We start from the raw sequence: 21,964 nt of genomic DNA, 5'->3' as shown, positions 1-21,964 counted from the left end.
ATATAATAACGGTCAGTTAAACATTAATATTTATTATATTTTATCCGTTTACATTCTACCCGAAGGTATAATATAAACGTACACGCCTAGCATACAAAACTATACGGTTATATCCGCACAAATATCATCAATTCAGACGGTTTGACAAGTTGAAAAAAATCATATTATAGCAAATAACGTCATCGCCAAAATATTATTCGTTATAAGTCTAGATAAAGCCTATATTATTTACCTTTTTTTTGTTTTGTCTTCGTTGCGGATCTGAGAAGGTTTTGGTGTTACAATGATGTGTTTTTATTGATTAATTTATTTTTTTCAGCGCGAACGATATTTTCTAAGCTGCTGAATCGATTTCTTCATGGGTAGAAAGTCAGTGGTGTATTTTTGAATATTCTGCTAACGGAATAATAATATAATACTTTGGCTTAATTTGTATGTATACTATTTTGGACTTTTTTCTCTGAATCTTAGTCTGGCCTAGAATTTTTGATTTACAAAATTTTTATAGAAAACAAATTTGTGAGGGTCACTTCGCATTTTTATGACCAATTTTGCTGTGTAAATTCCTCCACTGGTATTTATGTTCATTTGCTACACTTTTAATATCATAATATATCTATTATAAAAGTGGGAGTAATTGTAAGCAAATTAACAAAATATGTAACTGCGATTCCTGAGTATGAAATCTAATAGTTAACAATTTACCATATCGTTGAAAAATAATTCAAAGTCAAATTAATGATAAGCATAAAATGTGATCAAGTTTTAACGTTTCACTTCATATATTTCTGTTGTCAACTTTTTTTGGCAATTTTTTTTTGCGATGGTATAAAATGTGTCATTACTTAACTCTTTTGGTTTATCTAGCGCACATATTTAATTAGCTTTTAAATTCGCAATCCACTATTATTGTCCGTTTTCTAGTATTTTTATTCTCAAATAATCTGTTTCAGGTTTAAAAAAAGTGTTACATTTTCATAACACGTAATTTGTACTATAAAACTGAAATATTGATACTAATTAATATTCCTTTGAAATTTCTCCTTTTTTTTTTAATTTGTTACTTGACTACTTACCATCGTTTAACCATAAATTAAAAATTACACGAAGTATACACAATTAAATCAAATACTCGAGTAAGATTATTAAACTCTTTTTTTTTTATATATAAATTACTTAAATATAATGTACATAAAGAATATTATTAAATTGTGTATTTTTCATATATTAATATCTAGGTATCATGTTAATCGGTAATCTCGTTTATGCTACTAGTTATTCCATTAACGTTTTAATACTTCGAGTTTTTAATTTCTTGTTAAATAGACAAAAAGATAAATTATGAAGCCAAATTTTTTTTTTATTTAAGGTATACTTAAAGGATTTTTTTTTTTTTTGTAACATTAAATATTTGAATTACCTAATTGATGTAAAATCTTATAGAAACTGGTTTAGATTTTAATTTTTCATCGGGTTGAGTTGTTTTTTTAGTCAAAACGGGTAGGTAGGAAAAGAGTTATATGCATTTTATTTATGACCACATTCGCGACCGTCCGCCGTCGTAACCGGTTACCAGTTACCAGCGGCCGTACACGGTAATTCGGTTTACCATTATTATGTTACATAATAACCGGCGCGGCCGATTGATAACACTGTGGGCGGGTAGAGGCGAGCAGTGGTGCCACCACCCGGGACGACGGCCGGACCGGAGTCGGAGACGGATTGTGCGTGCATTGTGTTGTCAGTTGTGCAGTTGGCCGATCAGCCAGGGCCCGTGTACACAGCCATTGAGCGCGGTCCTTACCGTCCAGTCGACAATGTAATCGGGAGGCCGTCGACAAGTTGCTTGAATCCGTCAACGTCGTACACCGCCGCTGCGTTGTAAAGCACACGCGTTATATAGTACATACATGGTAAGTCGTCGACTGACAACACAACAACAACAATGTTATGCCTAGGGTCCTCCTCCTCGCCGCCGGACGGTGTAGATAGCCGATCGACTTTGTTGTGGGTGTCGTGCCGCCTCCACTGAGTCTGACGGAAAACATCATGGCTGACGTCGGCGAGCCCTTCGGTGGACGACAATACCACCGGTTGTGGACGCCGTCCACTGTGCGGTTGAGGCCGCACGCGCGATGTGGACACCTGTCCCGCGCGCTAAAATCACTCGGCACCGACAAAGACAGAAACTGTCATTTTGTAAAAACTTACCCCTAGTTTTTTGGAAAAACTTCCCCGAGTTTTCTAAAGCTACTTCCACAAGGAAGTTTTGCCACAAAGTAAAAATATTGAGTACGGTGTCGGTATTTGCATCGGCCAGGTAATTTATTGTTTACGCTATCTGCAGTATTTTGATAATGTGTCGAGAGTTTTTGCATTTATCGGCAACGAGTACAACACTTCTTAATTTAAATTTTGTTCAAGGGTTATAAGAAAACGCCAGGTTGGTTAAATGAACTCTTGTCAAATGTCTCTTTTTATTGTCGAAAATACACATTAATCAGCTGTCCAGTTACGAGATTACAAATTATGTTGTTCTCACCTCCGATCCATTTGAAACTGAGTTGAATCGTACTCACTTTAAATCTGTTTTATATGTTATGATCCTGAGTTATACCTGTGACATCATCCATGCTTAGGTAAAACCCAATTTGTAGCCTAAATTTCACAACTATGTCTTTAATTGATCTTGTCGTTCATGTTCATTTTTTTTCTCTGCAAGTTCTAGCAATGAAATACCACGTTTTATTTGTTTGTTAAACAATATTTATTCAATGTGAAAAACATTCTAGTCTACGGGGTAGAAGTTAGTTAGATTATCCATTATCAACGCCCTCACACATTTTCATTATAAAATATGTTGTATGTTACGTGGTCACAATAGTATAACAAATGTGATACTGTCGAGGTCTTATATTATTTAGATTTAAAAAGTGTTTTGTATTTTTCACAGGATAAATTGAAAATGAATAGCTGACACAATGTTGCAGTTGAAAAAGGAAATGGTAAGCAGTTTTTATTTATTATTTATTAATAGTTCACCAGATAAAAATTGAAATGGCTAATAAAAAAGTTTTCGTTAGTTATGTTAAACAATTTAATGGAACAATACAATCTTTATTTAAATAAACAAGAATATATTAATAAAACACATGTCTATATTATAATTTAGCCGTCGTTTTATTAAATTATACTGTCTTGCTCTGTCCGTACTTTTGTTATATTTCATACTTTTCGTTCTTCTATCTGTAATTTTCTTAAAGATTACCTCCAATCAGCAGCCTTTTAATGACGACTGCAAATTTCAGGTTATTTTTCTGTTTATAAAGAAATTGACCAAATATTGTACTTAAAAAAAAAAACAAAAAAAAAAATTGGCAAATCATTTCTCACAATTAAATTTTAAAATAATTGACTTGCAACTTTTCACTTATGACAAAGTACAAATCAGTTATAAATTTGTGAGTTACTTACTTAGTGTTTCTATTAAATATTGTTATTATTTTTCCAGAAGAAGAGGGATAACCTCGAGGCACCCGCTCCGGACAGTACGACTGCTGAAAGCAAGAGTTATGTTTGCGGAGAAGAAGTCTTGGTGCATCTAAAAGACGATAGATTTTATCTCGGGTTTATAGCCAAAGTATGTGTTTATTTTTTTGGTTATAATTTCATTGATGTGATTATCAAAATATATGTATATATATTTTATTTTCAGTTGAGATTAAAAGAGTCAAAGTGCTTGATAAAATTTGGTGATAACACTGTGAAATGGGTGTTGTTGAAAAGTGTCACTCGTATGTCGTGCACTAGCGTGAATACCCAGTTTTGCAATTTGTGCAATATGGAACCGTCAGTAGACGAACTTTGTGTATGCGACAAATGTGCTAACGTATATCATCGGAAATGTCACAAGGTAATTGACACGGTCAAAAGCAAATTTTTAGAAGTATTAAAATGTGTATAGGATGTTGTCAAATCGCTAAAACAAATAGTTAATTTAAAATATTAAATACAAAATAAAAATTGTGTCTACGAGTTCCTGTTAAGACTTAAGTCATAAAATGTTTATCAATTAAATCGAACAAGTGAAAAAAAAAACGACCATATTATTTTGATTACAAAATTTCATAACTCCTGTTATATAATTGAAATTTTGTTTTCAGCCCGAAGTGGTCATGGTGGACGTTTCCGTATGGATGTGTTATGTGTGCAAAGAAAAACAACAAATCAATAGACTGCAAGGGATCAACTCTGTGTCGAGTACAATAGTTCCGAAAGCCGTACAACTACCGTACGACGTAAGACACTTGTTGTTAGTTGGCTAATGGGTTTTTGTTGTTTCAATATTTTTTTTTTCATTTCGTCCACAGTTAAACTCTCTCCAGTGGGACATACACCATCGTATCAACAATTTGGGGACATATTGTTACTGCGGTGGGCCGGGCGATTGGTTTATTAAAATGTTGCAGTGCGCCAAGTGCTTGCAATGGTTTCACGAAAAGTGTCTGTCCTCATTAACATATCCTTTGTATCTTGGTGACAGGTGAGCGTAACAGATAATTAGCTTGACATTTAATCGAGTTCAATTTCGTTAAATGTTTAAAAAAAAAATTCATTTTTGTATAATTTTTTTATTTTTTGATCAATTATTTGTTTCAGGTTTTACGTGTTTTTATGTTCAGTCTGCAATCAGGGTACAGAATTTGTGCGTCGTATTGAAATGGAATGGGCCGATCTGGTGCACCTTGCTCTGTTCAATATGACAGCATATAAACCACAAAAATATTACGACGTAGACGTCAGTATACTTCCTTACTTAGAAAACCATTGGAATTCAATGTATCTACCTCCTAAGGTAAGCGAAGTGGTCGGTGTGATAATCGACAATCGTCGGGCGTTGTATAACGAATCGGCTGTGTATCATTGCATTTAACTGTTGTTTCCAGATTGTCAATGTTCCTGTCGACGATAGGAAGGTGTACATTGTCAATGCGCTGCTCAAAGATACAAATCAGTAAGCGTTAATTTTTATGTTTATTATTTATCTGCTTTCTATAATATTTCTTAATATTGAAATTTTATTAATTTTGTTCTTGTCCATCGTAGTAGGTTCGAATTCCAAGGTAAGAAACCCGCCAACATGTGGGGACTTCGACTGAAACTGCCGCCAAAGCCCCCTCGGTATTCGTTACCCACGCAAGTTCCGTTCAACGACAACCTTTTGCACCATCAACTCCGAAACAAACTAAACCTCAACATACTACCACCCCCAAAAAAGTGAGTGACATTGTTGACGATGACAGACGACAGGCTTATTTTTTGTCTTTCATTCTGATGCTCATCTTGACATAAATTTAATTCACCTAAAGCAAAATGAGTCATTTTTATTTTGTAATAATTTGGACCATTGAAATTTTGTTTAGTAATTTACTGCATTCATTAATAATTTTTAATATATTCTTATTAGCTTCATTTATACATATTTTTCATCATCATATAAATACAAAAATATTTCAACTTTATTTCGATTCTGCATCAAAGTTAAAATAATAAATTTAATCTGTCAAACATTTATCAACGTAGAGGGAACAAATTATTGAGCTTATTTGATTGGGTCAAAAATAAATATTAAAAAGAAATAAAATGATCATGCTATCAATTAAAATATTTCTCAAATCAGTTCTTTGTATAGTAAATGTGTTTGAATAATTGGTCATAACGTTTTTTAAAACCGAAAAAATTGTATTTATAAACTAAATTATAGCTTTAACTTTTAGAAGCGGTGTTTGCCATAAACAAATGTGGCGTTATTAAAATTGGTTATGAACTATAAATTATATAAGATATTATTTCTATTCATATGAATTTCAACATGTTAAATATTATTAAAATAATAATTTAAATTAAAAAAATTATTTTAAATTGTCAATAATATTAGGTGAAATAAAAATTTATATAAAGAAAGGCTTTCTTTACTTTTTTTACTTTTTCTGATTGCGTATAACTAAAAAAGTTACAATAATTTTAACATACAATAGAAAAACAAAAATGTTGGTTTCAATGCGTATTTTTTTTAAAATAAAATGTTCAAATTTTTCTATTGTCTTTACGAGTGTGAACATTTTATGAAACAAAAATAATATATTTTGACTTTTTTTAAGGACTGATTTTGTAGTAAACAAACAATCGACCGAGTCTATGTATTCAGTGGAAGGTTTGAAGTTCTTGCATCAAGATTCACCCGTCGTCATGTTACCAAAAGGCCTGCCATCCATTGGACACAATGTGAGTGTACTTTTGTCAATAAAACAAATAGGTATTTTTCACCTAATATTTATCGACAAATTACTGTAGGTTTGTATCAAAAGCGCCACTCCAGTGATACCGGCGCCGAGATCTGTAATTGAAAGACGAATTAGACAACAGCAGGTAGACACCAACAAACGGACTTCGCGAAGTTCTAGCATGGTGGCGACTAAAGTAAAAGTAAGTTATAAAAACATGTAATTATCGAATTGTCGTCGCCTCACTTGTAACATTTTTTTAAATTTAAACTTACTTAAAGAAACCAATTAAAAAAGAAAAAGTTCCTGAAAGCCGGTCGCCGTCTAGGTCAACCGAGAGCACGCCGGAAAAATCCATATCGGCGTCCGAAGAAGAACTGACCAGTGAGGATGACGCTGATGATGAGGAGTTGGACGACGAGGAAGATGCTGATTTATTGCACACAACTGATCTACAAAGTCGCCGTAGTGAAAGATTGAACGTGAATCGGCTGTTGAACGGAAGGTCTATCAACAGTGTTGTTCCTCCCCCCGTCAATCCTCCCGAAACACGTGTAGCCTCATCGATTACGTTGCCGCTATCGTTGGCGCCAGTCATCACTCGAGGGCCTCAGGTGCGTACGACCAAGCGGCGCCTCAGTGAAAAAGATTTACGAGTCGACCGCAATGGCCAGTGCCTGGTGAAACGCAAACGGCTGCGGCGCAACGGTTTGACCAACGGCAATTTGACGCCAACCAAAAGGCGGTCGAAAAACAACACTGACGGCCGAATAATGTACAGGTCTTACTCGGAGTTTTTTGCCAACCACAGTCATTCGGTCAACAGGCCATATTCGCCTGAAAACACCGTAGATTCGTCAACCGATCTTAAAACTCTCGTACATTCATATTTCGGAGCCAGCAACAGAATAGCCAACGGTGAAGAGTACACCATACTTTGCAAAAGGACCAATCCGGACGGGTCGGAGGAGTTTCTAATCAGATGGGATTGAATTTGGAAATTTAGGGGAATTCTAAATAGAAAAAAAGACTTACGACGAAATTCTGTTGTTTCGTTCGGTTTTGGTGATTTATTTTAATCTTCAAATCTCGGCTCACTTTTTAGAGATTTTTTTTTAAATTATCGTTCTGACATAAAAAAGTTTATTTATCAAGGCTTTATGTTAAAACATTACGATTCGAATAAGAAGAAATAGTAATTTTATATTCTTTCGGTCGTAATCTTTGCACATTCTCAGCTGTAAACTATAGTCACTCCAACGAAAAAGAAGATTTTGTACGGATATTGTAAGGGTGTACGTGTATAAAAAAAGTTATATGTATATATATAACTTGTAAATTATTTTCAAAAAAAACCTGCAAATTTGTGTTCATTTTTTTGTAATAGGGACTTCTTGGAGTATTAAATAAGTTATTTATTGTTATAATTTTTTTTATTGAAATACCGAGTCTTGTAGGGGTCTCTCGAACTGTCTGCTTTTGATTGTATTTTTTTTTTCCATTCAATATAACCTAAATTTATTATTATTATCCACTCTTTGGTCGTCTTCTGTACGTACAATACTCAAAAAATATTATTTCATTTTTTTTATTATTTATATACATATGTATATAAAATCGGCATACGTAATAATAATAATAGCTTTATTATGGTATTAGAGTATAGTTTTTATGTTATAGGAACCAAATTGTGAATTAAAAAAAAATTGTTTAATAGACTGCTCGGGTTTTGCGTAGTGTGTTTGTTCAAGTAGATAATTTTTTAAAGTAATTTCTCTAAACAAATTGTAGTCGTAATTGAATTGAGATTAATAATTTATTTTAATTAAATTATTTATTCACAAAACACAAAGAATTTTCTACGGTAAGACTGACTGATAACTTTTTTTTTTGTCCGTGAAACAAAATGTACTATTTAAAAAAAAAAACAATGCACCATGGGAGGGGGCTTGATTAATGATTAGTGCATTTTTAAATCTATTGTAGATCTCGGTAAAATAAATAATAATATTTCGTAATTTGTTTCAAAATTTTCCAAATGCTGAATTTTTAACAGCCTGTTGAACAACAATAACAATTGTCGCGTAATTCTCTTTCGTCAGTAAATTATAAGCAAATAACCGATTCAGTAAAAAAGTTTTGTACCTATTTATTAATAAATGAATTAAATATTGTTCGTTTGTGCTCAGTGTGTATTTTACATAATATAAACATAATTTATTTTTTATGATCGATTTTTTAAATAAAATTTAAGCATCAGATGGGTTTTTTATAATTATGATATTGATAATGTAGTTTCAAACAAAACAATTTTTATGTAACAACATTCAACGATAACGTTAACTTATCACTGCCATTAAAATGACTGTTTATTGTGTAAAACAATTAGCGTTTTAATATTGAGTTAAGATTATTTTTTTTTAAAACTATTTTGGGTTTTGTGTTGCGTGTCGTGTACGTGTGTAATAAAAATGGTAATGTTTTATTCCGACTTTGAATAAGAATATTATATGTTTCTTTTTATGTTCCTACAAATGATTTTTTTTTTTAATGAGTTACAATTGTTAATAAAATGACTCTTGTTTTTTGTCAACAGTTCAATAATATATAATTTAAATATATCACCTGCTGCCGCCCGAAATAGCGTTTAAACTTATATTTTGCATGTAAATCCTTTTTTCTTTTGTGGTCTGTCGACAATAATTATTATAATAGAACAAAATATTTTGAACTTGAAACACGAGCTCTTACGTTTCATCATAATGCCAGTTTTTTTTTCAAATTTGTGTTTTTTTTTTTTACGCTTTGTTATTATAAAACGAGTACTATAGATATGAATTTATCGATTTAAAGCGGCATGTTATGAATTGTTCCATTTTTTCCTCCCAATTTAAACTATTAGATAATAATTATTATTATATGTTTTAAGGAAGTACAGTTGTCAAAAAGGATATTGATAAATATGTTTTATCTTTAATTAGTATAATTACTAGAACCTTAATCGTAGGCCATAAGTATATTGTAAGAAAATGTAATGTTTTTGGCGGTTTTTTTTCTTCCGGCAGAACACTTTTATTTAATTTTTTTAAATATTGAATTTTCTATAAATTTAAACTCGGAAGTTTAATGTATTTTTTTTTTGCGGGGGGAAGGGGATTGAACGAAAGTGATTTGAAATATGTATTTATAAATTTGACTTAATTGTGTTAATTTGCAAAGACTTGTATTAGGAGTCGTCATTTACTGTTTTTTTTTTTTTTGTATGTATGTAATAAATGTAACGGTGACTTATTACCATATATTATATATATTAATGAAATTTTATTTATTTCTTATTATTATTTTTTTTTATTTGTAATTAAAAAATTACAATTGTCAAATGTTATACAGTTTTGTGTTTGGCTGAAAATTAAAAAAAAACTTTATTGCTGTATGATCACATCAGTGTTGAACTAAACAATTAAAGTGATTAAATCACTTTTAAATAAACGCTTAAATGTGAATCACTATATCATATATTACGATAAAATTAGACAATATTCAAATTTTAATCATATTTATATTTTTCCAGATATCTATTAGCTTTTAAAATTTTAATGATAACGTATGTATTTGATTAACTTTTTAAAAGAAGAATAATTTGCTAAAAATTTCGGGTAGGAAGTGGGGTCATCAACTTGTACTTAATTTTAAAAGTTAATAAAACATATTATTATGTTATCATAAGTTTTGAAATTTGATAGAGCTCATAAAAGGCTAAAAATGAGAATTTTGTTTAATGTCGTAAAATAACATGAATTGCAGTTTCTTCATAAAGAAAAACTACAAAATAGCAATTATTTCTAAAGAAAACCAGTCTCTTGTCCGTATTATACTATCATCCAGAATAATTGTGTACACATCTGAATTATAGAAGCATTCTCGGTATATAGTAATGGATTTTTTTTGTTTTCGGCTAGCAGACTCAATTTGCATTGTTTGTTATTTGATAATTAAAATTAAAAAAAAAAATGAATTGTTAATAATTTCAAAAATGATTTATTATTTGTCGACGCGATTTTCTTATAACTTACGAATATTTATTTTCTAATTCGTTATATTTTTTCTATCCAAGACACAATGAAAATGTTTATTTTATTATTATTTTAACTCTTAATTTTTTTTAAATATGTTTTTTAACTGGAAATTCCACTAGTTATACGGTGCGTACCGATGTAGTGAACTCAAAGAAATTCTATTATAATTAGTTTATTTGGTATTTTCCGAAAATACAACCGAGTTTGATTGTATATTTTCTATAAAAGCGTTCGACTAACGTCAGCAAAAAAAAAATCAATCGTCTCCAATTACAATATTTAATACTAGAATAAAATATTTTAATTATTGTTGGGACGAACATGGAAAAAATGACATTTTTAAATACGTTTTTTGGTCTTGGCCGCACTTTACCTAGTATACCTTTTTTGACTTTTCGATTAACACTACTTCGTTTTTGTAATAAACAATTACAATAATAATGAAAACATTTTTAAATTATCAAAGTTTAGATAACGTTTTTTATAAAATGTTTACTTTATCAATTTTGTACAGAACTCGGTTGGAATTAAGTGCATAATTAACATGGCGATAATATTACAATTATTATACTCGTATGCCATAGACTTGAGTAAAAAAAATTGACCATACCTAACAGTGTGACCACAAAATAAGGCAGAACACAATATTTTTTCCAAAAGTTGGTATTGGTACCATGCCATGAAAACTTTACTTTAAATATTGTAATATTATATTATTGCTTTTTTATGAGTATTATGCAATTTATTTAAATTCAACCGTTTTTTTTTAATTTAAAATTTAGTCTAAAAGTAATCTATTTTCTAAGTAAGCCTAATTTTTTTACATTTTTTTTTACGTTTTCTTGTTACTTGTTTTTTACTAACGATAAGATTCGTTGTTTAGTTTTGCAATCGGTAGAAAAATATACACTTATTAAATATAGTACACTATATTTCCGTGCAATGATTTTTCCAAAATTAATAATTATAGAAGCTTCAATAAAATTGTCTACTATATTTAAAATGAACACAAAATAACATAAAAAAACACACGTTAGTGATTGTATTATTGTCTTATGGCAGTGTATAGACATTGTTATTGATATTATGATTAAATTATTACATAGTTTAAAAATACACGCAAATTTGAACAGAATATCGGTTTGACTATAGTACAAAAAATTTAATCGATATTAATGTATAGTCTTAAATTTAAGTTTAAAAGACCAAAGTTAAATATGCTCTCCTAAACTCAATGGATTTTATTAAGTAAAAAACTTGTGCAAAAAAACACTTTTCTGAAACCTTTTAATATAGTCTCATCAAGTAATTTAAGTACTTTTCTTGAATACATTTTTTTAAAATATTACAACTAAGCTTAAACACTTTAAACAAAGGTATAAAAAATAATAGACTACTCGACTTAACGTGACGCCACACGTAGCAATTTTTAACGAAAAAGTCGCGTTTAGTCAATTTTCCTTTCAAAATAAATTTAAAATTAAACATATGACGTATTTTGGTTATTGTTCCAAAAACAAGGTTAAATGTTGTTGTATAACGTTACCATTCCAATAGTAACATTGTAATAATTTCCATATTTTTTTTTTTTACATTTTCACAAGTTGCTTTTTTGCATTCTAAATCCTTTTTTTTTGCTTTTCGAGTCCACGACCAGTTGTGCCTGTTTTTTAATCAGGTACCTATTGGGTACGGGTTTTTCTTCTTCTTCTTCTAGTTTGTTCGCCGATTCCACCACGTTCTCGCCCAACGTCCACAGAGGAGCTATGATCTGAAATAAAAAAAACAAAATAATCATATACATAACTATCGACCCTTAGCTAATATAGAACCATGCTAATAATAAAACCTTTTGTTCTGTGCTGCCGTCGGTTTCTGTGTACTTGATCTCGCCAGTTTTCACTACACTCTCGTATTTGGTCTGCAACAAACATATCAACCAATCTCCTTTGTCCATACCAGGACACTTGTCCGGGACGGGCGCACTGTCGGCTTCTCTCAGCAACAAGCACATGTCGTACAATCTGACCAAGATTCGGTTTATCTGTTCGCACAGTCTGGATCCGTCTTTTTGCAAACAAGTCAGTCGGTTTTGCTGTTCGAGGATTTGTTGCTTTAGCAATTCGGTTTCCTCTTGGTTCCTTCGGGATTCACAGCAAAAACCACATGTCCACGTTATAGTAAACGATAAACAACAGATTTAGCGATTCGGATGAGAAACGGGTTGATATCAATGGCCGAGATTCGAGATAAGTGTACAAAGAGATAGAGAGAGAGAGAGAGAGATGTGATTAAATCAGAGCATTGGGAAATAATTAGGTTAGAGCAAGAGGTATAGCGAATAGAATGCATTATGCTGGGTAAAACGTGAGAGGTGATAAACGACAGAAAGGAAAGGCCAGCAATGTTGCTGCCAGTGTGTTTGCCATGAAAGATGATACAAGAGGTAGAACTAGCTGACATGAGACTATTGAGATGCTAACTGAGGAATGACTGCAATACAAAATTAGGATTGAATAGAAAAGAGCCAAGAGGTAGAATGAGATTTGCGCCAAACAGAAGGTAAGGTTTCAATGGTTTGAGTAGGTTGTTTGAAAAAAAACGTTCATCTTTCCCTTGAGGTCGAGACAACCAAGATACGAATATGTCTTAGATGAGCATTAATCTCTTGTCATTTTCTTAGGGGTTATAGATTTCCCCTATCACAAATATATCCCCATTCCATTTCCAACCCATACCTTTTCCCTCTCTCATCTTATCTATCCCATCTTGAACCCCTCTACTTCACTCTTCATTGTTTATGGGAAAAGATAATATAGGATTCTAGGGTGACCAATTATAATTTCATGAAAGAATCAAAAATTGAAGAAGAATTGAATAGTTTTAACTCTTTATTATATGCTGTTCAATTATTTGAAAACCAGGTAGAAAAAGTGTTTATTAATTGTTTAGTTAATTCCCCCAAAAAGTATTGCATTTACATATTTTAACACATTTGCTTCGAACTACTTCACCTGTGACTCATGAACCAACTCCAACATTTATTTTGTCCAAGACTGTTGGATTATGTTTGGTTTTAAATTACAAGTATTTATTTGAATATTTCAATACTTATTAACCGTATCCAATAAAATATGATGTAATTAATGTTAACACGGATTACTCACTGTTCTTTTTCTTGTGCATCAGAAAACCGGCACTGTTCGAACTCGTCATTTAGCTGTTGGAATTTCATTTGCAAAGAATTTTTTTCCTTCTCGGTGTTCGTCTTCAAGGCGGTAAGTCTGTCCTTGGTTTCTTTTTGCGATACGAATTTCCTTCTGACATCCTCGCAGTCAATCGAACCTGTAACGTCAAAATGTCCATATTTAGTTTTGAAATTTGATCGCTAAGAAATTAATGTTTATCATGGGGAAAATATCTAAGATAACAGCTGTTATGGGGTTAAACCTTCCTCCACCCTTCTGGACATTAAATTATTTACTCATTACATAACTAGACTATTGAAATTTGAAAAGTATTGTAAACATTTTAAACCCATCCAACCCAATCAAGTGAATGATATAATTAAATACACTAGTTCGTCATTACGAAAATAGCAGTTATTTAAAATAATTACTAAGTACTTAACATAAATAAAAAGTAGGTTGGGACAAAATGGGAACGGAGCATATTGAGGCGGGTTTAAAGTTATTAAAGTTAACATTTAAGACGGAGAAGGGTGGAGTGTAGAGTTATTTTTATCTGCTCGCAATTCGAGAAGACATTTGAAAGTTTTCTAATATTGAAATATAACATAAACAAATAAGTGTTCAAAAAGAATAATTTAAAATTGTAATTATTTTGAAAGTAAGCTAGTGCAGGGCGTAAAATAGTCACAGGGTAGTACTTTGTCGATAGTACTTTATCTAAAGAAATAAGAATATTCCATAAAATGTAGTACTAATTTGGCTAATATAAAATAAATAAAAACACATCTCATTGTAAAAAAATGTACCTTCTCGGCTCAACATGGAATCTAAAAACGAAACTGAAAACAATTGTTTGCCATTGAATCAAAAAATTATACTAACGCAGTTTGGTGGGTACCTGTTGTAAGATATTTAACGTTGTGTTTTCCCGACCTTTTTGATCACCAAGCCCTCCCCCTCGCGTCACGGAGTGATTTACTCAATAATTAAAACGGTATCCAGATTAATGATACTCTGTTACACTGGCGTTGTTTTCCTTACCGGTTACTTGTTTTAATTTCATGTACGCCGTGTCGGATACCTCTTGGCTGTCGGTAGATGCATTGTCTCCCAGCCGCTGTTCGTCCGACGAACTAGGAACCGAATCCTGTTGGACCACCCTCTGGCCCGGGGGGAATATTTTTCTTTCCAGCTTCTCCAGCTCCAATTTCCTCTCTTCCACCTGAGCTCTGCGTCGTGCAGTCGAGATAATATCGTCCACGGTCAAATCATTTTCAAGTTAAAAACAACTGTGTGCACTCCCCCCATTTACCATTCATTTTAAAGTACACAGACAACCGGTGCTACACACAACAACGACGACCGATTTTGTGCGAGATTCCCGCCGTCAACAGAGGTACCCATGTCTTAGTTTATGGACGGGCGGTTGGTGAACTAAAATCTGTTACCGTTTTTGTGTGTAGCGCCACTTATATTGTGGGCTTATTTTAAAATCAATGCATACACTAACCTGATGTGTTCCACTTGTCTCATACGGAATTTCGCTATGTTCGCCGCGTTCACCTCTTTCTTGTGCAACACTTGCCTGGTCTTGTCTCTCGATTTGACCGCTTCTTCGTTTATTTTCTGAACGAATTACATAATAATCTATTTATTTATTTATTGTCAGTTTACTCGCGCGGCATTTTAACATAATATACTAATTTATAATAGATTTAGGTATAATAACTCAAATGAACAATACTTTAATTTGGTTTTGTCATCATTAAGAAAAAAGCACAAAACAAAAGTTTTTAAGCTCGTTGCAGTCATTTGAACTGCGATGAATCAACACATCAATCAAACCTATCTCTTTCCCTTCTCTCTTCTCCTTCTCTTTCCTTTCACTTACAAATCTCTTATCAAATGATTATCTTATCCATTCATAATCGATTTCCCTTTTACTACCATTTCATCCCTGTCAGCTCATCCTAACTATTCTCTTCCCTTCCCATTTGTGTCTCAGGCCCAAGTTCAAAGACATGTTATTATTGCACTTGTGACACCCGTGCACTATGTCTTCGGTATAATATAGTGTGTGTCTTAAACCATCACAACCACACTACACGACCATATTATGTACCTGGAGTCTTTGAATTTCTCGTTGTTGCTCGTCCAAGGATTTTTCTAGCTTGTCCAGTGTAGAATCGAACACTACCGAGTCCTGCAACAGTTGGTTCTTTATAGACCTGTATTTGCGAGTGACGTGCGACGCTTCCATTCTGCTCATGTCGACTTGATGAGATCGGTTTTCTAGCGCCGACAACGACTGTAATACAACACAGCACAGACGAAAGTTATTTGCGGTATTAGGTCGTTAAATTATTATTGATTTAGACGTGAAACCACCGTTGGCCGGCCGGTCGATCTCACCTTGGCGGTATCTGTATCCCTGCTCACGACCGAGTTGATCTTTGACCGCACGTCACTCCATCTCTCGAACAAGTCGTTCAGCTTGGTTCTTTTCTACATACACACGGCCGCCGCCCAGTGGAAACCGCGGGTAAAACAATATATTATAAAATATATATTATCTGGGTTACAGGCGCAGCTATTCCGCCGAATCTTAGGTGCACCACCGACGCTGCCGCTTACCTGTTTGATATCGTGTCTAATTAGGTCGGTTTTTTTCTTCACGTCGATCAACTTGCCGTCCAAAATATCCAACGCCTCGTGATATTTCTTCCTCTTCAAAATCACCACGCTATCGTGGCTTTTCGCCGACGCGTCTGGAAGGGCGTCTACACACTGTAATAATGTGCGCACATAGAATAATAATTATCACTTTAAACAATATGTTTTTTTTTTTTTTGATCGCAGTGTCATACTTTCGTGGTCATTGCTAGACCGCTGCACCTACCGTGGAATTTTCTCTTTTTATTTCGTACATTCTTTTGATGTCTTTTTTCAACGTTTGAATTTTCTCGTTGTTCTTCTTCTTTTCTTCCTCGCACTCTTCATACTGCGCTTTCTTCTGGCCCTCTGTAAAACGTTAGCACTGCTGTTAACACATTATCGTCCTAATTGTATCTATTCGGGGTTGGAAACGTTATTCTCAGTCTGTTATTAAAGTAATCATATTTTTTTTAGTATCGATGTGCAGCTGAGAACGTATCGGTCATATATAATGATATACACTTTGTTGGACCATAAATTTACAAAGTTCACCCCATCTCCCAAAAAACTTGAGAAAAACTACTATGTAGATATAGAGTACAATAGTGCTATTCATAAACATTGACAAACCAAATAAATATCAAAAACCCTTTCCGCCCAGAAAGGATGGAAAGTTTTTCTTTGTTTATCTTTTTTAGGGCTTCAGGTCTGAAAATTAAACTCAAGGTGTAGATGCTATATTATATGCCAGCTATAACATGTACGATTTTCTCAAAAGTCTGTAGTCAATCTGTACCAACTATTACACTAAATAACTGGTATTAAACATATCCAATAGTGTAAATTCATCAGTGAACGGATGGAATTTATTCAAATTAAATTTAAAAGTAAATATTTTACTTCACTACAGTGTAATAAGTCATGATATCTAAATACAAATAAATAAAAAAAAAGAATTATTTTACTCATTTAGGTTCTTGTAAATGGTTTTCGTGATTTTTAATTTTCTTTATAATGGCTACGTTAAAACGGTAGGAATATATTTGTTAATAAGTTACTTAAAAATTATATAATATTATAATTCGTTATTAATTTAATTTTTAATCTAGGCTATTCCTAAGAAAACTAATACTTATATTGTTCAAAAATAAAATCAAATACCTTTAAAACAAAATATATTAAGTAGATACTTGAAGAATATAGTTACTGCAATGAGTGTCTTATATTTTACATATTGGGACTTGGGACCTATTCTAAAATTTTGAAAACGAAAAATCGTTTTATATGGTAATAATATTGGTTAGACACTCGCATTCGGTTACAACAATTGGATATTGTGTGTCTAGAGAGCTAATATAGGCTATATTACCTATACTTCCTTTCAGTTTACATGGACAAACTACGGTGTGTACTAATAAAGGAAAATAATGAATGTTTGACAAACACCCTCTTATTTTAGGTTTACCATAGTAATAATACCGTAATTTAGGTATTGTGATTTGTGTATAATTATTAGGTACCTGTTATGTACATAATAATAATATAATACAATATTATTATACGGTGTACTGTTTACGAATAACGTATGTTTAACGATATAAAATACACAAACAGAAGTAGAAAACTAATTATGAATAACTATACAGTATGATAGTTTGTTTCGTAGGGAAATTTCATATTATAATGTTATGAATGCTAAAAGGATAATGTATAGGATCGAAAAATGCCGTTGATGCTATCAATTTCTACCTCAGTTGAATCGTTTGTAAATTATTTATGAATGGTCTATAAAAACCTGTGGGAAAGCAAAACAAACTAATTAAATTCACACATAAAACATGGCTTTAAATATTATTGAAAACTATTTCTCAGACTCACAGCAGTTTCATCATACAATTAATATCAAGAAAAAAAATGTATTATGAAGGTTGCAGCAGTATAATTCACCCCTTTCATAAATAAATATCATAAACAAAATATGTAGAAAAACGAACATTGTAAGGGATATACGTTTAAAACTTCCAATTATTATAAAAAATAACGATTTTAATTTTTTTAGTTTAAGGTCAGATGATTTATTCAATCAATTTACTGTTTGTCCACTTTACTTAGTTTTCTATAAAAGTCCACCCTAGACGAATGACTACAGCGTTTATCACAAATATTAAAATTAATTTAAAAACAAATGGTTTAAATCAATTTTTTTTAATTCATTGAATTTTTTTTTTTTACCCAATTTGGTCATGATTTCGATTTAGTCCGTTTGTGTAATACAAAAAAAAAAAAATTCAGTCATTAATGCTAAACCGAAAACAACTTTTCGTTTAAAACATTAATTTAAACGGTCTTAATTGACGTCCGTTGAGAATGAAAGATTGTAAATACAAATAAAGAAATTACTAATTGTTTTTTAAATAAATTCAAATTTTATAACACATTAAAACATTGCAAAATCGAAAACATCTAATAATAATATTACAAAAGGTTGAAGGTAACTCACAAAATCGTTAACTTATAATATTGTGATTGCTGTACCGGAAATTGTTGAAATTCAGAATGAAAAAAAAAATCCAACTTAAGTAAATAAGAACTTATAGTTTCAAAATGGAAATGTTCTATTAAACTGAATTACAATATGTATCGTTTAGGTGTGTTTGATAGATTTTTTCCATGACTTTCTTCTGACTCAACGAATAGAATCGCGACAGAACAATATAATAATTATTATTTATAATAATTGAGATTACCAGACAACTGTATTTTCTTTTTCAATGCGTGTATGCGGTTAACGAGCTCTTCGGCGGGAATCGAGGTTTTCTCACGTCTTCCAGGCATTGTGTGGGATATCAGCCATGGACCTTTTGTATCTATAGACTATAGTATAAAAAAAATGTTAGCATAATACTGTGTGTATGTTTAGTATGTTACACTGTTATCGGTGTACAGCCCAGACCGAACCGTTTGCCGAATTACTGTTCGAACAACAGCCAGTGTTTAATATGCCTGCACATGTAATAATATGATGTTATTGTGCACACCAGTTTGATCAATAAACCAGAATACGGTTAGCGCAAACAGTACCGCAGCAATGCGTAGTCGCCCGATATCCAAATGTATTTTAATAATTGTATAGCCTAATATAAAGTTATTTTATTTTATTTTTTAGATTTCGGTACGGAGCTGAGAAGGTATTGGTTTATACCTCCCAAACAACCGAACCGATTTCTTCATGTGTAGCAAGTCTATAGTTTGGAAATCGCAGCGGTAAGGTATTATATAGGGTCAACAATTTTGAAAAAGTTCACCCCTTCTCCTTCGAAATAGAGTTAAACACCTGAAAAATGTATACGGAATGGAAACGTTTTCTTCATTTTGCTTTTTTAGTAAGGGTAAAAAAAAAATTCTAAAAAAATTATTTGAAATAAACCTTTTAAAATTATTTCATTAAACAATTCGATTTTCAACAACAGTGGATTTCCTAGACTAGTTGTAAACCTATGTAAGCCTGTGTAACATTAGGCTTAACAGCTTGTAAGTACCCTTAACATTGCATAATGTTTCAGCTTCCTCAAGAGAAAAAACTTCACCGTTCATCGACGTAAACAACTAATTGGAGACCGAAATATAACTATTATTCCAATACCTCTATTCACATACCGATACACGATGAGTGGGTACGATAAAGAAAATATGTAAAACAAAAATTGGACAGGAGAAATCCGAGGAGATTTATTTCCATATTGCCGGGGGTCGGTATAAATACAAATCGACTGCATGTAATATTATTATCCAATTGGTTTTGGACAGTTTTCACGGACGACGAAATGTTTTTTACTTTACCCGTGTATAAACATGTGGTAATGTAATATTCGATCATGGGCAAACCGTTATGCCAATATAATGCGGTTCCCATCGTCTAATGGCGCATTACGTCTGGGCAATTGAACCAAAATCTAATCATTTCCTACCATAGTGATACCTCTCATTATACATGTCTTGCGTCGTGCCTCCTATTTAAGTGTATGGGACTAGAGATGTTGTTTGTCGGTTTAAGAGGCCAGATGAAAATTTTCCAATCCAGAGTAGTTAGGCTTGCACATGTACATGGTATGTATTAACAGTGCGCCAAGATGGAATCGCCATTGGAATAAAATATTATAATTATCTGGAAACCGGTCTGTTTCGATTAATCAATATAGTAAAAAAAACCACGTACATTGACCTAATTATTTTTTATTGTATGTTATTTAAATGGAAAATGAAGGATACCTTTGCGACCACCCAAAAAAACAAAGGAAATTTTTTTTCTTTTACCAGACACTTTTTTTTACAGAGATATACCCATTATTCGCTGTGGAAGTGACAGCAAATTTAATTAATTTTTTAACCAGTCAATATTCATATGGACAAAATTGAAATAGAATATTAATATTACTATTATTTCGCAAATACATTACGTTTAATAAATCGTTTAACTCGAGCGTCATTTAAGACGCTCGAGTTAAAAAAAATTATAAATGATAATTAACGAATTATTTGTATTGAAGAAAAAACAGGTCGTTACCATTTAAACCGTATAAACGTCCTTAGCATACAAAAAGTAAGTATTATTTGACTTTATAAAAAAACGTTTTTGCATTACTTATATAATATATATATTTATATATATAACATAAATAAATGTTTTCCTTACATAGTGTTTTTATGCATGTGATCTCAATTTTTCACCATTTTTTCTGTTTTTACCCCCTCCCAACTAAGTTTTTTTTATAGAAACTTTTGAAACGGTAACGCATATATTTCATTAAACTTTAAAACTGAGAATAATGTACTTAACATTTTGACTGGTCGATAACCAGTTTTGGATAACTATTTTTGAAGTTATTGAAGTTTCAAGTTTAAGGCAGGAGGAAAGGTGGATACGTCTGTCCCGTGCAGCTACGATTGAAATATTATTTGAGATTTGTGTTCTTAAATGAAAGCGTAGTAAATATAGAAAAACCGAAATTCTTCAAAAACTTAAAAAATATTTTTAGTAAAACAAAACTTCAAAAACTAAAATTATTCCAAACACTTTATTATTTACAGGATGATTGGTTAAACTGTGACCCAAACAATTTCCTAAACAATATTAGACTTTTTAAGCATATTTTTTAATAGTTAAAGCTAGCCTAAATTGACAAAAAAAAATCAGAATGACACGAATAACTTTGTATATCAAAAGAAATAAGTCGACGTTCTAAAGTCTGTTATATAACCTTTCTAAAATCTTGTTTAATTAGATTTTAGCCATAACTTAGTATGTTAATTAATACGTTTTTTACAATCAATGTTTTTATTTGTTCAACTTGTTTTTTTTTTTGTTCAAGTGTGTATTATTTGACCGTTTACACATTGCAAATAGTTATTACTTTTTTAATAACTTATTCTAAATAATACATTTATAGCGTACAAAATATATTAAATATTGTGGAATAAATAAAAATCATGATTAGATTTAAAAGAGCAGGATTTTCTGGAAATTATGACTATTCGATAACAAATGTTTTAATTTTTAAAAATGTAGACAAATAAACTAACATGGCTGTATATATATATTTTTTTTTATTATAAAAATGGAAAGTCATAAATTATAATTTATAATTTTGCTATTGTTTTTGCTTGTATTATTAAAAAAAACGTTAAACATGACGCAAACTAATAAATTGTTTAAGAAATACTGAATTTTATCATTTCTAGGATTTCCCTAGGAAGTATT

The 21,964-nt window shown here is 31.6% G+C and overlaps 2 protein-coding genes across 3 annotated transcripts; one reads left to right on the top strand and one right to left on the bottom strand.

Moving 5' to 3' along the window:
- Positions 1-1,723: 1,723 nt before the first annotated feature.
- On the top strand, positions 1,724-8,215 carry LOC126846374 (PHD finger protein 19). Of its 2 annotated transcripts, none has more exons than XM_050585728.1 (12): positions 1,724-1,913; positions 2,954-3,005; positions 3,515-3,640; positions 3,716-3,913; positions 4,164-4,298; positions 4,371-4,543; positions 4,660-4,855; positions 4,947-5,014; positions 5,107-5,277; positions 6,162-6,285; positions 6,355-6,486; positions 6,566-8,215. In XM_050585728.1, exons 2-12 carry the CDS (start codon positions 2,982-2,984, stop codon positions 7,274-7,276), a joined length of 2,058 nt encoding a protein of 685 aa, XP_050441685.1. In that variant the 5' UTR covers positions 1,724-1,913; positions 2,954-2,981; the 3' UTR covers positions 7,277-8,215. The 2 variants fall into 2 exon arrangements, with proteins under 2 accessions (XP_050441685.1, XP_050441684.1); XM_050585727.1 differs by having other exon boundaries at positions 3,512-3,640.
- Positions 8,216-11,741: 3,526 nt separating this feature from the next.
- Positions 11,742-19,041, bottom strand: LOC126846375 (outer dynein arm-docking complex subunit 3). The gene is made up of 10 exons (XM_050585729.1): positions 18,954-19,041; positions 16,451-16,572; positions 16,186-16,338; positions 15,964-16,056; positions 15,674-15,859; positions 15,062-15,177; positions 14,593-14,780; positions 13,528-13,705; positions 12,210-12,501; positions 11,742-12,131 (listed from the first exon to the last, which is right to left on the bottom strand). Exons 1-10 carry the CDS (start codon positions 19,039-19,041, stop codon positions 11,958-11,960), a joined length of 1,590 nt encoding a protein of 529 aa, XP_050441686.1. The 3' UTR covers positions 11,742-11,957.
- Positions 19,042-21,964: the final 2,923 nt, after the last annotated feature.

The sequence above is a fragment of the Adelges cooleyi genome, unplaced genomic scaffold (genome assembly GCF_023614345.1).
Source record: "Adelges cooleyi isolate 19-005CV unplaced genomic scaffold, UGA_ACOO_1.1 ACOO_flye_CR_arks_rails_tigmint_CR_PRNA_9, whole genome shotgun sequence".
Lineage (NCBI taxonomy): Eukaryota > Metazoa > Arthropoda > Insecta > Hemiptera > Adelgidae > Adelges > Adelges cooleyi.
This window is presented reverse-complemented; position numbering and strand designations above follow the sequence as displayed.

Excerpts from the sequence above, each read along its gene's own strand:
- LOC126846374 (XM_050585727.1), top strand. The coding sequence starts at position 2,982 with ATGTTGCAGTTGAAAAAGGAAATG. Across the intron at positions 3,006-3,511 it reads TGCAGTTGAAAAAGGAAATG|AAGAAGAGGGATAACCTCGA; the intron begins GTAAGCAGTTTT and ends TTATTTTTCCAG. Across the intron at positions 4,299-4,370 it reads CCGTACAACTACCGTACGAC|TTAAACTCTCTCCAGTGGGA; the intron begins GTAAGACACTTG and ends TTTCGTCCACAG.
- LOC126846375 (XM_050585729.1), bottom strand. The coding sequence starts at position 19,041 with ATGCCTGGAAGACGTGAGAAAACCTCGATTCCCGCCGAAGAGCTCGTT. Across the intron at positions 16,339-16,450 it reads TAAAAAGAGAAAATTCCACG|TGTGTAGACGCCCTTCCAGA; the intron begins GTAGGTGCAGCG and ends ACATTATTACAG. Across the intron at positions 12,502-13,527 it reads GATGCACAAGAAAAAGAACA|GAACCAAGAGGAAACCGAAT; the intron begins GTGAGTAATCCG and ends TGAATCCCGAAG.